This window comes from Sorex fumeus, unplaced genomic scaffold (genome assembly GCF_029834395.1).
Source record: "Sorex fumeus unplaced genomic scaffold, SorFum_2.1 ptg000044l, whole genome shotgun sequence".
In the NCBI taxonomy this organism is placed as follows: Eukaryota; Metazoa; Chordata; class Mammalia; order Eulipotyphla; family Soricidae; genus Sorex; species Sorex fumeus.
Genome location: NW_026606101.1, coordinates 46,219,148 through 46,232,011, shown reverse-complemented (window position 1 = coordinate 46,232,011; position 12,864 = coordinate 46,219,148). Strand labels below are relative to the sequence as shown.

The 12,864-nt window shown below is 35.6% G+C and overlaps 1 protein-coding gene across 1 annotated transcript in view; it reads left to right on the top strand.

Moving 5' to 3' along the window:
* CCDC39 (coiled-coil domain containing 39) overlaps positions 1-12,864 on the top strand; it is a 58,959-nt gene that overhangs the window by 10,856 nt on the left and 35,239 nt on the right. The window contains exons 3-7 of the mRNA XM_056121910.1: positions 5,218-5,364; positions 8,431-8,589; positions 9,290-9,382; positions 9,475-9,603; positions 12,295-12,486. Coding sequence (XP_055977885.1) covers positions 5,218-5,364; positions 8,431-8,589; positions 9,290-9,382; positions 9,475-9,603; positions 12,295-12,486 — 720 coding nt within the window. The remainder of the gene's footprint in view (positions 1-5,217; positions 5,365-8,430; positions 8,590-9,289; positions 9,383-9,474; positions 9,604-12,294; positions 12,487-12,864) is intronic.

Genomic DNA, 12,864 nt, shown 5'->3' with positions numbered 1-12,864 from the left:
AAATCTGGGTAGGTTACATGCAAGGTAAGCACCTTCCTTGCTATACTATCTCTCTACTATTCCCTCACTCCCCATCTCATTTATATATTTTTGGTTTGATTCCCTTGCCACTGGGGTTGAGTTTCCAAATGCATCTAGGTTTTGAGGTCCTGGGGAATATAATGTTTTCTTCAATATATCTTATAGTTTGGAGTTCAATATCTAAGTCCATTTTGCATTACTTTTTCATGTAAGATTGTTACATAGTGATTTAATTTTATTTATTTCTATGTGGTTGTTGAGTTCTCTCAATATTTGTTGAAGAGATTATCTTACTGGTCTTGTCTCTTTGTTCTAAATTACAAATTTGTATACATGTGGGTTCATTTTTGGACCTTAATTTAAGTCTATTGGTCTGTAAGCCTGATTTTGTTCCAGTACCATATCGTTTGAGCACTATTTCTTTGTAGTATACTTTGAAATCAGCGCTTATGATGTTTACAGTTTTCTTTATTTTGTTTAATTATTTTGACTATTCTGGCCTTCAGTGGTTGCATACAAATTTTAAAGCTGGTGGTTTATTTCCTTTAAGAATGTTATTAGTTTATTGATAGAATTGCTTTGAATATGTGATTGATTTAGGTAAGATTGATTTTTAATTTTTTTCCAGTTTATAACCATAGAATTTTTTTGTTTCTTTTTCTATTTTGTTTAATAATACCACATAGTTTTCAATGCATAGTTCTTTCACCTACACTTTTAGGTTTTCTTTCCAGTGTTTTATGATATTTTATGTTTTTATTTATAAGGTTTTTGATATAATCATGACTAGTAATATTTTCTTTATTTCCTGTTTTTCCATATAGTTTTTATATAGAAACGTAGCAGATTTATGTGAATTGGTTTTGTAGCTTGCGACTTTACTAGACTTGTTAATTATTTCTATAGTTTTTTTGTGTAGTATTTAGAGTTTTATATGTGTATTCTGTCATTTGAAAGTAGTGATGGTTTTACTCTTTTAATCTGTATTCCATTTATGTTTTCCCTGTTTAATTATGCTGACAGGACATCCGTAACTAAGTTGAAAGGCAGTGGCAAAAGTGAACATTGCCTTTTTCCAGATCATTTTTTTGTTTTGGCCACACCTGGTGATGCACAGGGTTTACTCCTGGCTTTGCACTTAGGAATTACTCCTGGCGGTGCTCAGGGGACCATATGGGATGTTGGGAATCGAACCCGAGTCGGCCACGTGCAAGGCAAACACCCTACCCGCTATACTATCGCTTCAGCCCTGTCTTGTTTCGATCTTAAGTAAAAGTTTTAATTTTTCAATTTAGTTGTGCTTGCCATTATGTTGCAGTATATTCTTTTTTGTCTGTTTTTGAGCCACACCTAGTGAGTGCTTACGGCTTATTCTTGGCTCTGCACTCTGGCCGTATTCAGAGACCATAAACAACCATCTGCAAGTTGTCTGCAAGCCCTGCTAGCTATATTTGCTCTTCAGTCCCAACATATGTAAGAACATATGTAAGAAAGATCTATCTTAACTTTCAATTTACTATTGTGTAAGGTGTAAGATATGACTCCAGCTTCATTTTTTTTCTTGTGATAATTACGTTTTCCCGATGCCATTTGTTGAAGAAGCTGTCTTTACTTACTCAGCTCCTTTGTTGAAAATTAGTTTTCCTTAGATCTGGGGGTTGTCTTTAGGATTTCAAATCTAATCCATTGGTCAGAATCTCTCCTTCTGCTAGTTCTATGTTGTTTTGAATACTATAGTTTATAGTATAGTTTCAAGTAAGGTAGCGTGATATCTCCCCATTTATTAATTTATTAGTAAGACTTTGACTCTTTGAGGTGTTTCATGATTCCAGAACAAGCTTTGTGTCCATTTGAAGTTCTTGAAAAATCTCATCAGAATTTTGATGGTTGACCATGTGCAAGGCAAGTGCCCTACCCATTGTAATATCTCTCCAGTCCTACCATTACTATCTTGAAGAATTCTTTTATCTCTATTTTGTTTTTTTTAATCATGCATGGATTTTGGATTTTGTCAACAGCTTTCTCTGTGTTGATTTATTCATTATGATTTTATCTTTCCTTTTTACTAATATGGTATGTTACATTAATTTATTTGCATATGTTGACCCATCTTTGAATCCTGGGGTAAATCACACTTGATTATAATCTTTTTGATATATTCTTGGAATTGGCTCCCTAAGATATTGTTAAGGATTTTTTGCATCAGTGTTTACAAAGGAAATTGGTCTAAAGTTTCTTTTTTTTTTTTAGTATATTTGCTTTGAGTATTCTTGTAATGTTGGTTTCATAGAAGCTATTAGGAAGGATTCTTATTTCTTGTATATGTTGGAAGTGCTTGAGAGTAGAGTAGTATATCTTTAGAATTTTGATAGACCTTATCAATGAACCCATCTAGACCAGGGCTTTTGTTCTTGGGGAGAGTTTTGATTACTGTTTCAATTTCCTAGCTTTGTGGTTGACCTCTTCAGACTTTCTATTTCCCTCTTGTTCAGTTTTAAAGTTTACTCGTTCTAAGAATCTGTCCATTTTTTCTCATTTCTCCAGTTTAACAGCATAAAGTTGTTTATTGTAACCTCTCATAAAATTTTGAATTTCTGAGGGATCTATTGTAATTTCTCTTCTTTCATCTCTGATCTCATTTATTTGGACAGTTAAAATTGTTATTCTTGTGAGTATCACCAAGAAGGAGTTTGTCTATCTTATTCACGTGAAGAATCAGCTCTGATTTTATTGACTCTATTGTTTGTTGTTTTCTTGATTTCTTTTTCATTGACTTCTACTCTAGGTTTTTTTAAATTTTTCATTTTATTTTTTTATTTTTTCCATCTCCTAATTTTGGAATTCATTTGTTGATCCTTTCTAGGTACTTAAGGTGTGTGTTTAGGTTGTTGATTTGAGCTTTTTCTTCTTTCCTGCTGTATGCCTATTTTGCTATCAAAGTCTTTTAGTGCTGTTTTTGCTGTGACCTGTAGATTGTTTCTTCATTTTCCTTTGTTTTGAGAAATCCTTTTACTTTTTCTTGAGGCCTTTTTTAAATTCAGTTACTTTAATCTATGTACCTTCTTCAGATTGATTATTATTTGGTATGGAATGAGTATAGCTGTCTCATGCTTTTTTTCCCCCTATTTGGTCCATTATTATCTTACATGATTGTTTTCATCCTTTCACCCTGAACATTTTCATGGGAGAATTTAGTCATGAGTGTTCAGAAAAAATATTGACACAAATTAATTTAGCCTCATTTTCCTATGGAGACTTTTGGTTATTTTTCCCTGAGACGTTAATTTTTTGTGTGTGGGAAAATTTAGTTTGTAGTTTTAATCATTGTCGGATGGATTAGATGAGTTCTTGTTAGTCTGAGAATGTTTTTATCCCTTCTTCAGATCTGAATGATAGCCGTTCAGGGCAGAGGATCCGAGGGTCATGATTTTTCTCATTCTGTGTTCTGAGTAAAGAGTCCTAGGTTTAATTAAGATCTTTCTTAAGCTGTGTTGTAAATATAACATTCCATTCTTTTATTGCTAGTGTGATTTCAGATGAGAAATCTGTAGTGAGCTTTTTGTTGTTTCCCTTATATTTTAGATTTTGGTTTCGTCTTGCTGTTTTATGTAAACTCTCTCTCTCTCTCTCTCTCTTTCTGGTTCTTGCCATTTTGATTTTACTGTGTCTTAGTGTCACTCTATTTGAATATATATATATATATATTTTTATTTTTTTTAATTTTTATTAGTGAAACATCATGAGGTACAGTTGTAGACTTGCAAATTTTTGTGCTTGGGTTTCAATTATACAATTATCAAATACCCATCCCTCCACCAGTGCCCATTTCCCATCACTATGGATTCCAGTATCCCTCCACCCCCAATCCCCCCCCCATCCCACCCTGCCTCTGTGGCAGGGCATTCCCTTTTGTTCTCACTCTCTTATTGGGTGTTGTGGTTTTCAAAAGAGGCATTGAATTTGAATATATTTTTAAGGTGCTCTTTGCACCTATTGGATCTGTTCATAAGACTCCCTCGAATGATTGGGGAGGGGGGCATTTTTGAGCTATAGTCTTTCTTCTGTTTCTTTCATTTCTCTCTCTTTCACATATTCACATAATTCAGAGATTATTCCTCCTTCAGTTATCCATTAAATAGTTTATATTTTCTTCTGTTTTTAAAAGTTACTTTTCTAAATTCCTCCTTCTGAGTCTGGCTTGTGTTTTGTCTTTCTCTGATACAAGTTTTGACATCCTGAGTTCTGTTGATATGACTTTACTGCTGTAAAATACCTCTTTCAATTCCATAGCAATGAAAATGCTTTAACATTTCACATAAACTTTTCTTTGTTGATTGAATTTCCTTCTAGAGCTTCTCTCATTTCCTCTCCTGTGGTGTTCTGAGCTTCTTCTTGAATGACATCAAGGTTCTTGGTGAGCATGAGCACTCCCTGATACTTCTGGCCCCTGTGTTTCAGAAACTCGTTTCCATGGATTTTTTTAATTATTATTTTTGCATTCTGTGGATGGTGAGAATAGAATTTGAGATGTAAGATGATGTCTGTGGACTATTTTGCCTTTTCTTGCCTTCAGTCATTTCTAGTCAGTGACTGCAGCACCAGAAGGGTAGAATGAGGCTGAGTAAGGAGTTAAACTGCTCATGTGGCTGTACAGTCTGGATTGGCATGGGGGTTGGCAGTGGACTGAGAACGCTTGTCAGCAATCTTACGGGCCTGTGGGGGTGAGGGTTTGAGGGTTGCTGAGTCCCAGGGCCCATGGCTGAAGCTTCCTGCAAGCATCAAAGGCAATTTGACACTTCTGATGTAAACAATTCGGTGCAACTGCTCTATGTCTTCTTTGATGATGTGTCTATTTCCAATTTATTTCCAATTTATTTATTATTTCCAATTTATTTCCAATGTTTGTTTTTTGGGGGGGGGGGCATTAGGAAGGCTTTTCTATTTTCTGTAATTTTTCCAGACCAACATGAGTAGCTGACAACAATATTCTTTGCCTTGTATACTTGTGGACTAACTCTCAGCAACATGAAATACTCTGAATCATAGTCTAATGTGGTGCAATTCTCAGAGTGGTGGAATGAGTGGTAGTCAATATAAGTATTTGGTGGAACACTGTTGCTTTTCTGTGCAATGCCTTCTTTAAAGTATTTTATAACAAGTAAGATTTTAAAAGTATTTCTATTTTGTATCCTGTAGTGTCTTTGTAAAGCCAGGGAGAATGAGATTAAAAGTGAAGAACATTTTAAGGCCATTGCTGAGAGAGAACTGGGACGAGTGAAAGAGGAAATCCAACGCCTGGAAAATGAGACTGCTTCAGTCAGGGAAAAGAAAATTGATAAGGAGGTATGTGTTGGAATGTTGCTTAGACTTTTGTGCCATTGGTCTTCTTCTCTCACCAAATATGCATTGTTATTTTCTAAATTGGAAAGGTATTTATTCGTTTCCTAAAATTTGCTTATATTGTTTTTTTGACAGTAAAAGGCACATTAGATTGTGACTAGAATAAAATTAGGATTGAATCTTACTTTTATTTTCCTAGTATTCATTTAGTAATCAAATACTCATTCAACTACCTGTTCTGAAGTACCTGTCATAATTCATTTATAAGTGCTAAATTTTAATACATATTAATTTCACTTTTAATTTTGAAAATCATTTATAAGTGGTAGCACAGTGGTAGGACGTTTTCCTTGCGCACAGCCAGCCCGGCCCAGCCGGGTTTGATTCCTCCGCCCCTCTCGGAGAGCCCAGCAAGCTACCGAGAGTATCTCGCCCGCACGGCAAAGCCTGGCAAGCTACCCGTGATGTATTCGATATGCCAAACACAGTAACAACAAGTCTCAAAATGGAGACGTTACTGGGCCTGCTCGAGCAAATCGATGAACAATGGGAGGACAGTGATAGTGACAGATCTTTCATATTTATCACATGTGATTCTAATGATTACTATACCTTATTTTTCTCTGCTTTAATTTTCAGTTATGTATTTGAAACTCTTTTCATAGTCTAATTCTTTTCTTTCCATATATATGAGGAAATCTCTCTATATGATGTCTACATCTAATTATATATTTTTCTATATAAATCTACATATCTAAATGTATAATATATACATATATAACATCCATTACATTAATCTGTTTTAGCATATTGATCTCTTTTCTGTTGTGAATCTATATTTGTTAAAGGGATAAATTTATTGGGGCTGGAAAATAGTAGACAGATTAAGACACTTGTCTTTCATGTGGCCAACTCCAGTTTGATCTCTGGCACCACATGTGACCCCCAGAACATCACTAGAAATAATCTCTGAGCACAGGGCCCGAAATAAGGCCTGAGCACAGCAAGATGTGGCATGAAATCCAAAATGAAAAAAAAAATGCAATTACAAAAATATTTTATATCTTTAACTATTGTATTTAAAATGGAAGTATTTTTAAAATTTCTTTTTTCCCTCACTTCATTTAAACTCTGTGGTTTACCCAGTTGTTCATGATGATTTGTTAGGCATTCAGTATTCCAACACCAATCCCACCACCATGGTCACCTTCCCTCCACCACTGTCTCCGTTTTCTCAACTATCCCTCAAGTGTGGCCCTGTAGCAGGCCCACAATAATTTATTTTATATTGCGTGGTACCACTTAGTGGCTAATGGAATGATTAAAAAAATACTTCTATAAAGAAAGTTTGTGAAAATTGTTGGATCTTACCATAGGAACATTTAAGTCCTTGTTCGAAGATTTACCAGGATGTTGTTGCTAGTTGAGCCTTTCTGTGTTAATGTTTTTGTCTGTCGAGATTAGCTGACTTCTATGTTACATTCCCGTCCAATCTGCTGTGCTTGGCCTCCCCATCCACCTCTCGAGATTGTCTCAGTGGTCTCAGCCAGGGTCCCGTGTATCTGAGAACTGTTTGCAGCCAGTTTATCTCTTTTGAGATTTAATTATGAGTCTCTGAAACTGAACTGGTAAATGAGTTTACATGACCATGGTAGTGGGACATGAGTGTGGCTGCTGGGTCTTTCAGAAGTATGAGGAGATGGGTATTTCTTTATAAAAGGCAGCAGAATGATCAGAAGTGGGATTGAAAGAGACTTGTCTGCAAGAGAGCATAAAACGACACATGGCATAGCTGTGTCGTGGGCCCCGCACCAGGCTGTTTCATTTGGGGTATACCCCGGATAAGGGCAGGTGAGGCCCCTCCCCACCCCCAGGGACCCAGCCCGGGCAGCTGAAAACCTCCAGAACCTAACCACTGTCATGCTCACGGCCGCTCTCCACGTCCTCTGACCACTCTCCACATTCTCTGACCGAGTTCACCCACGAGTGAACTTTCTCTTGGATCGCACGACATCTCATACCTTGCATCACTAATATTCCAAGATATTTGGTGGGGTTTAAAATAGAAGGCAATCAATCTAGGAGGGAAATATATATATATATATATATATATATATATATATATATATATATACACACACACACACACACACACACACACACACACACACAAGGCTCAATCTTCAACAACATCTTAGTAATCTCTTATAGAAGGACTTAATGGCCCCTGTGTGAAATACAACCATGTTTACATACTTTCCTCTAAGGAAACTTTTTTGGGTCACTTTCAGCAGTTGATTATTAACAAACAATACAAAATGAATTTTTGTTCTGCTTTGGGGCTAGGGGTTGGGGATCAGGATGAAAAAATCCTAAATATGGTGGTGGAAAGGTGTAATGGTGGTGGAATTGGCCTTCAAATATTAAATCCACTGTCTTGTCCTCCCATTATTCATAGATTTGCTCTAGCGGGCACCAGTAACGTCTCCATTGTGAGACTTGTTGTTACTGTTTTGGCATATCGAATACGTCACAGGGAGCTTGCCAGGCTTTGCTGTGTGGACAGGATACTCTCGGTAGCTTGCCAGGCTCTCTGAGAGGGACAGAAGAATTGAACCCAGGTCGGCCGTGTGCAAGGCAAACATCCTACCCACTATGCTATGTTAACTACTTTATAAAAATAAAAATATTTTTAAAAAGTAAGAGACTTGTCTTTGTCTTAAGTTAGCATGTCAAGCACATTATTTTTGTTAAGTATGTTCTGGGTGGAGTGACTAAGGAGATTTCTCTGGGATAGCTACCCTTATAAAGGAAAGCTCTCTTTAAGCAAACTTGCTTTAACTGTGGTTCTCCACTTTATATAATTATATCCTTTCTATTTCACAACTCAAGTATTTAAATGCTTTAAATATGATAATTATGCAATTAAATATATTATATACAGCAGGAGGGTAAGGCCAGGAACAGAAGCCCTTGTTTATTTTTTATATAGTGTGTTGCATATTTGATTATAGTGTGTCATAAATGCTGTTTTGTGATCTCTTCTTTCCCTTTCTCTTGGGAAATTAGAATGCAATATTTAAAGCTACTCAAAAATTGGATAACTTGAAGTGTCAAATGAATTGGAACCAACAAGCATTGGATGCTTGGTTAGAAGAATCAGCTCATAAAGATAGTGATGCTTTTACTATTCAGAAGTATGCTCAACAGGATGACAACAAAATTAGGGTAAGAGATTATAATATGAGTTTTTTCACTACTCTGGTAGTATGTCAAACTTTTTACAAAAATTGGACTCAGAATCTTAAATGGTATTTCATAAACAATTCTGAGTCAGGAACTTATTTTAGAGTCCAATAAAGTATCCTTTCACTAGAAAAATGACTTTACTGAAATACAAACAGAATTTTCTTGAAAGCCTAAAAGTTCTTGTCTCTCAAAAAACAAGTTTTGTTCTAGTACTACGTATAAGTATTTTAATTTGGGGGGGTCCAGTAATACTTTTAGTGTTATAATATGTGTTTGTTTCCTGATTTGAGACTATAATGTTATTGATTATTTAATATATCATTTTAAATTTAAAAAACATTATTTAAAATATATCCATAATTAAATCTGGTAACACTATGTTATGAACATATATTATGAGTATGCTATTTTCTTGTATATGTAATATAAAAATGCATTAAATAATTCTAAATAGTAGTTACTACTTAACCTCTTTCCGACATTAAAATGTTTTTTTCAGTAAAAAGTGGTGTTTAATGTGGACTCAGGGTAGACTCAATAGATTAATCTTTTGGTGTTTAAAGATAATGAAAATTGACATTATCAAATACATGTATTTTTATAGTGCAACAATACTATGAGATATGCTACACTAAGTATTAATAAAATAATTATTAATTTTTATGTGATTATATCACAGGCGCTGACACTGCAGTTAGAAAGACTGAATTCAGAATTTAGTCACAAAAGAAAGTTACTCAATGATGAACTTACAGAGACTCTAAGTGCACAGGTTGGTTTAGAGATTTTCAATTCTTCGTTGTCAGGTGATGTTTACAAAAGCACTTAAATTCACAGAAATGCTATTTGTTCTTTATTTTACAGTTAGAATTGGATAAAGCAGCACAAGATTTTCGTAAAATTCATGATGAAAGACAAGAACTCATTAAACAGTGGGAGAACACAATAGAACAGATGCAGAAGAGAGATCGGGACATAGATCAGTGTGCCTTGGTAAAGTTGTCCTTGTAGTGTTCAGCTTGATCTGCCTGCCGCTTTTCTAGTTAACAAATCTGTTTCCAAGTGTTAATCACACTGTTATTTGAAAATTACTTTTGGTAGTAGAATTCAATATGTTTGGAAGTGCTATTCAAAGATGCCTCTATCTCCATTTAGAAATTTGATTTTATAAAGAACAGTTTTTTTATGTCAGAATCTGGATTTGTTTTCATATTCATATTTGAAATATTTCATATTCATTTCAGAAATATGTCATTTCTGAAAGGTGGAACAAGAGAGAAAGTCAAAAGATAATGTTATTATTACCGAACCCAAGTTCACTTGAAAGCCAACTACTCAAAAAACAGGGGTTGATGTGGGAAAAAAATGTTTTATTTGGGTGCTAGCAACCTGAAAACATGGCAGATTTTTTTGTCCTCAAAGGTCCAGCTGTGGGAACTTGAGAGATAGTGCTGTGGATAGGACACTTGTGTATCATTTGATGAACTCAGGTTTAATCTCTGGAACTGCGTATGAATCCCCTGAACAACGGCAGGAGTGATCCTTGAGCAGAGACCTAGGAGAAAATCCTGAGCACTGCTGGATGTGGTCTCATCCTCAGTCTTCATCCCCACCTCCACCCTTACTTTCTACTCTCCCCCCCAAAAAAGAAAGAAAAGAAAGAAATTGGCAAGCAGCTCAGGTCCCTGGGAATTTGGAATTCTGATGTCTAAATGTGGCTTACTTATGATTTTTTTTCTTTTTGGGTCACACCCAGCGATGTACAGGGGTTACTCCTGGCTCATGCACTCAGGAATTACTCCTGGCAGTGCTCAGGGGACCTTATGGAATGCTGGGGATCGAACCCATGCAAGGCAAACACGCAACCTTTGTACTATTGCTCCAGCCCCACTTATGATTCTTTTATTTTAAAGATCTATAACTAGACATCTTAATCCTTAAATCTTATGTTAGTTTCTCTCTCTTTAATACTTTCACGCATCAAGTCCTGACTACCTCTTCTGTGCTAATCAAATGTGTCAGATCTAGGATTGCAGATCCATAATACGTTGTCATCCACTCCTGTTGCTAAATTGGCTTGACCTGCTGATTTGGCAGAAAGTACTCCTAGCAGCAGCTTGGTCATACTCATAATGGCTCCATATTTCCAAGTCATATTGTAAGAGGCTAGGGAGGGTTGTTTCATTGGGTAATGACTTCAAAGTGTTTAACAATCAAGTCTCTGAGAACAAAACAAAACTGAACAATTACACCCTCTCCCCTTCCCCTTCTCTAGATTTATAGCATTTCTGATTTCTCTGGTGAAACTACTTCTCTTCAAACATGATTCACTGAACACAGAGTTGAGATGTGTAAGTAGAGAGAGTTTGGTGAGCCGTAAGAGCCAGCTCATGCCATTAAAGAATTTAGTCTGAGATTTGTCTCTAGCAAATCAATGAGCAACGGGAGGAGAGTGACAGTGACAGTGACTTTTAACTGTCACCCATATAAAAATTTAAATGTGAATTGATAGTACTTAAAATGTGTTTGTATGATTAAAACCCAATCATAAACAGCTTTGTAACTGTATCTCATGGTGATTCAATTAAAATTAGTTAAAATTAGTTAGTGAAACTCTATTTTGAAGAACTGGAAAAATATTTAACTGTAGGGCCAGATAGTACAGGGTGTTAAGATGCTTGCCTGGAATACATCCGATCCTTTTCTGTCCCCAGCACTATATGTGATCCCTTAAGCACCTCCAGAGATCACTCTCAAGCTCAGAGCCAAGTAACCCCCAGTTCCCCACCAGCATCTGCTGTGGCCCCCAATCCCCTCAGCACCCTCCCAACCGAAACTATTTTCTTTCTCCAATTTATTTAACTTATTGTTGCCAGAACCATTTGCTCACTCCACGCATGATCTTTTTATTCTCTAGCTTCAAAATCCTATGTCACCTTATTTGAGTTGAGTCTCTTATCAAGTCCCGCCCTTTAATATTAATCTCCATTCCATTCCTACCTCCCCACCCAGCACTTTGACACTGAGTATTTTGTATCTGCACATTTTTCAGGCTTGATTCACAGACTCTTGGTTAATGATTTCAATGTCTCTTTTTGGTTATATTGAATAATGTCTTTGTTCCCATAGTGCTTTGTCCATATCTGTTAATAGTTTATATATTCCATTTATTTTGTATTCTCCTAAACAGCAAAGGGAACTGCCTGTGAAGTATTAGAAAAATATTATTGAAATGCAATATGAAATGTGATATTTGACACATTTTTCAGCTATCACCTTTTGTTTATAAAAAATGGGTACTTTTATCACTAGCAGTGTATAGATAGATGGAAGAAAATATTGAGATCTTTAAAAATATGAGCTTACAGATGTTGATATGTACTATACTGATATTTTTTTCCATGTAAATACAGTCTTTAAATATTCTCTTAGAACCTTGGTAATTTTTGGAGGATACTGGCACTGCTCATGCACTTGGAATATTGACTCCCTAAAACTCTGTTATGATAGACCTTGTAAATCACGATGCCTAAATAAAATTTAAAAACAAAAAGTGAAAAAATATTCTTATTTAGTGAAATTAATTCTGAATCTATAACTAAAATCTAAACATCTCTTTGAGTTTTGGGTTTCTTTTTCTTTTATTGATCATCTAACCATATTTAATTGTTCTTTCAATTCCAGGAATTGTCAAATATAAAGCAGGAATTAAGAGAAAAAGAAATTTTGGTTAAAGAGAAGATCAAATTTCTGGAAAACGAGATTGGGAATAACACAGAGTTTGAGAGAAAAATTGCTGCTGCGGATCGTAAAGTTTCAAAATGTAGAATGGAATATCAGAGTCATGAAAATAGTCGAGTTCAGCTGAAGGATGAGGTATGTCAACTAAAAAGATTAGTTTGTATGTTTAAAACAATTTTTTAACAAAATTGTAAACAAAATTGCTATAAAATAAACATGAAGGCTTTCCTTTTATTAAGGAACTGCTTGCTAGGTCCTTTTGTTACATCCCTTCATTTTGTGGAACTTCAGGATCTTGCAGCTGAGACTGTGATTCCTGAAAGCAGCAGGTGGGTACCATTCGCATCTCAAGGAATGGGAAGGTTTCCTTCTGGAGCTGTGCAATGCCCAGCCTGCCAGTGTCTCAGAGGCCAGACTTCTGGAGGGTAGAAATCAAACTGGAAATCATAATTATGGAATAACCAGCAGACAGCAAACATGAAGATGCTATTAGTGATTATGCAAAGAATATTT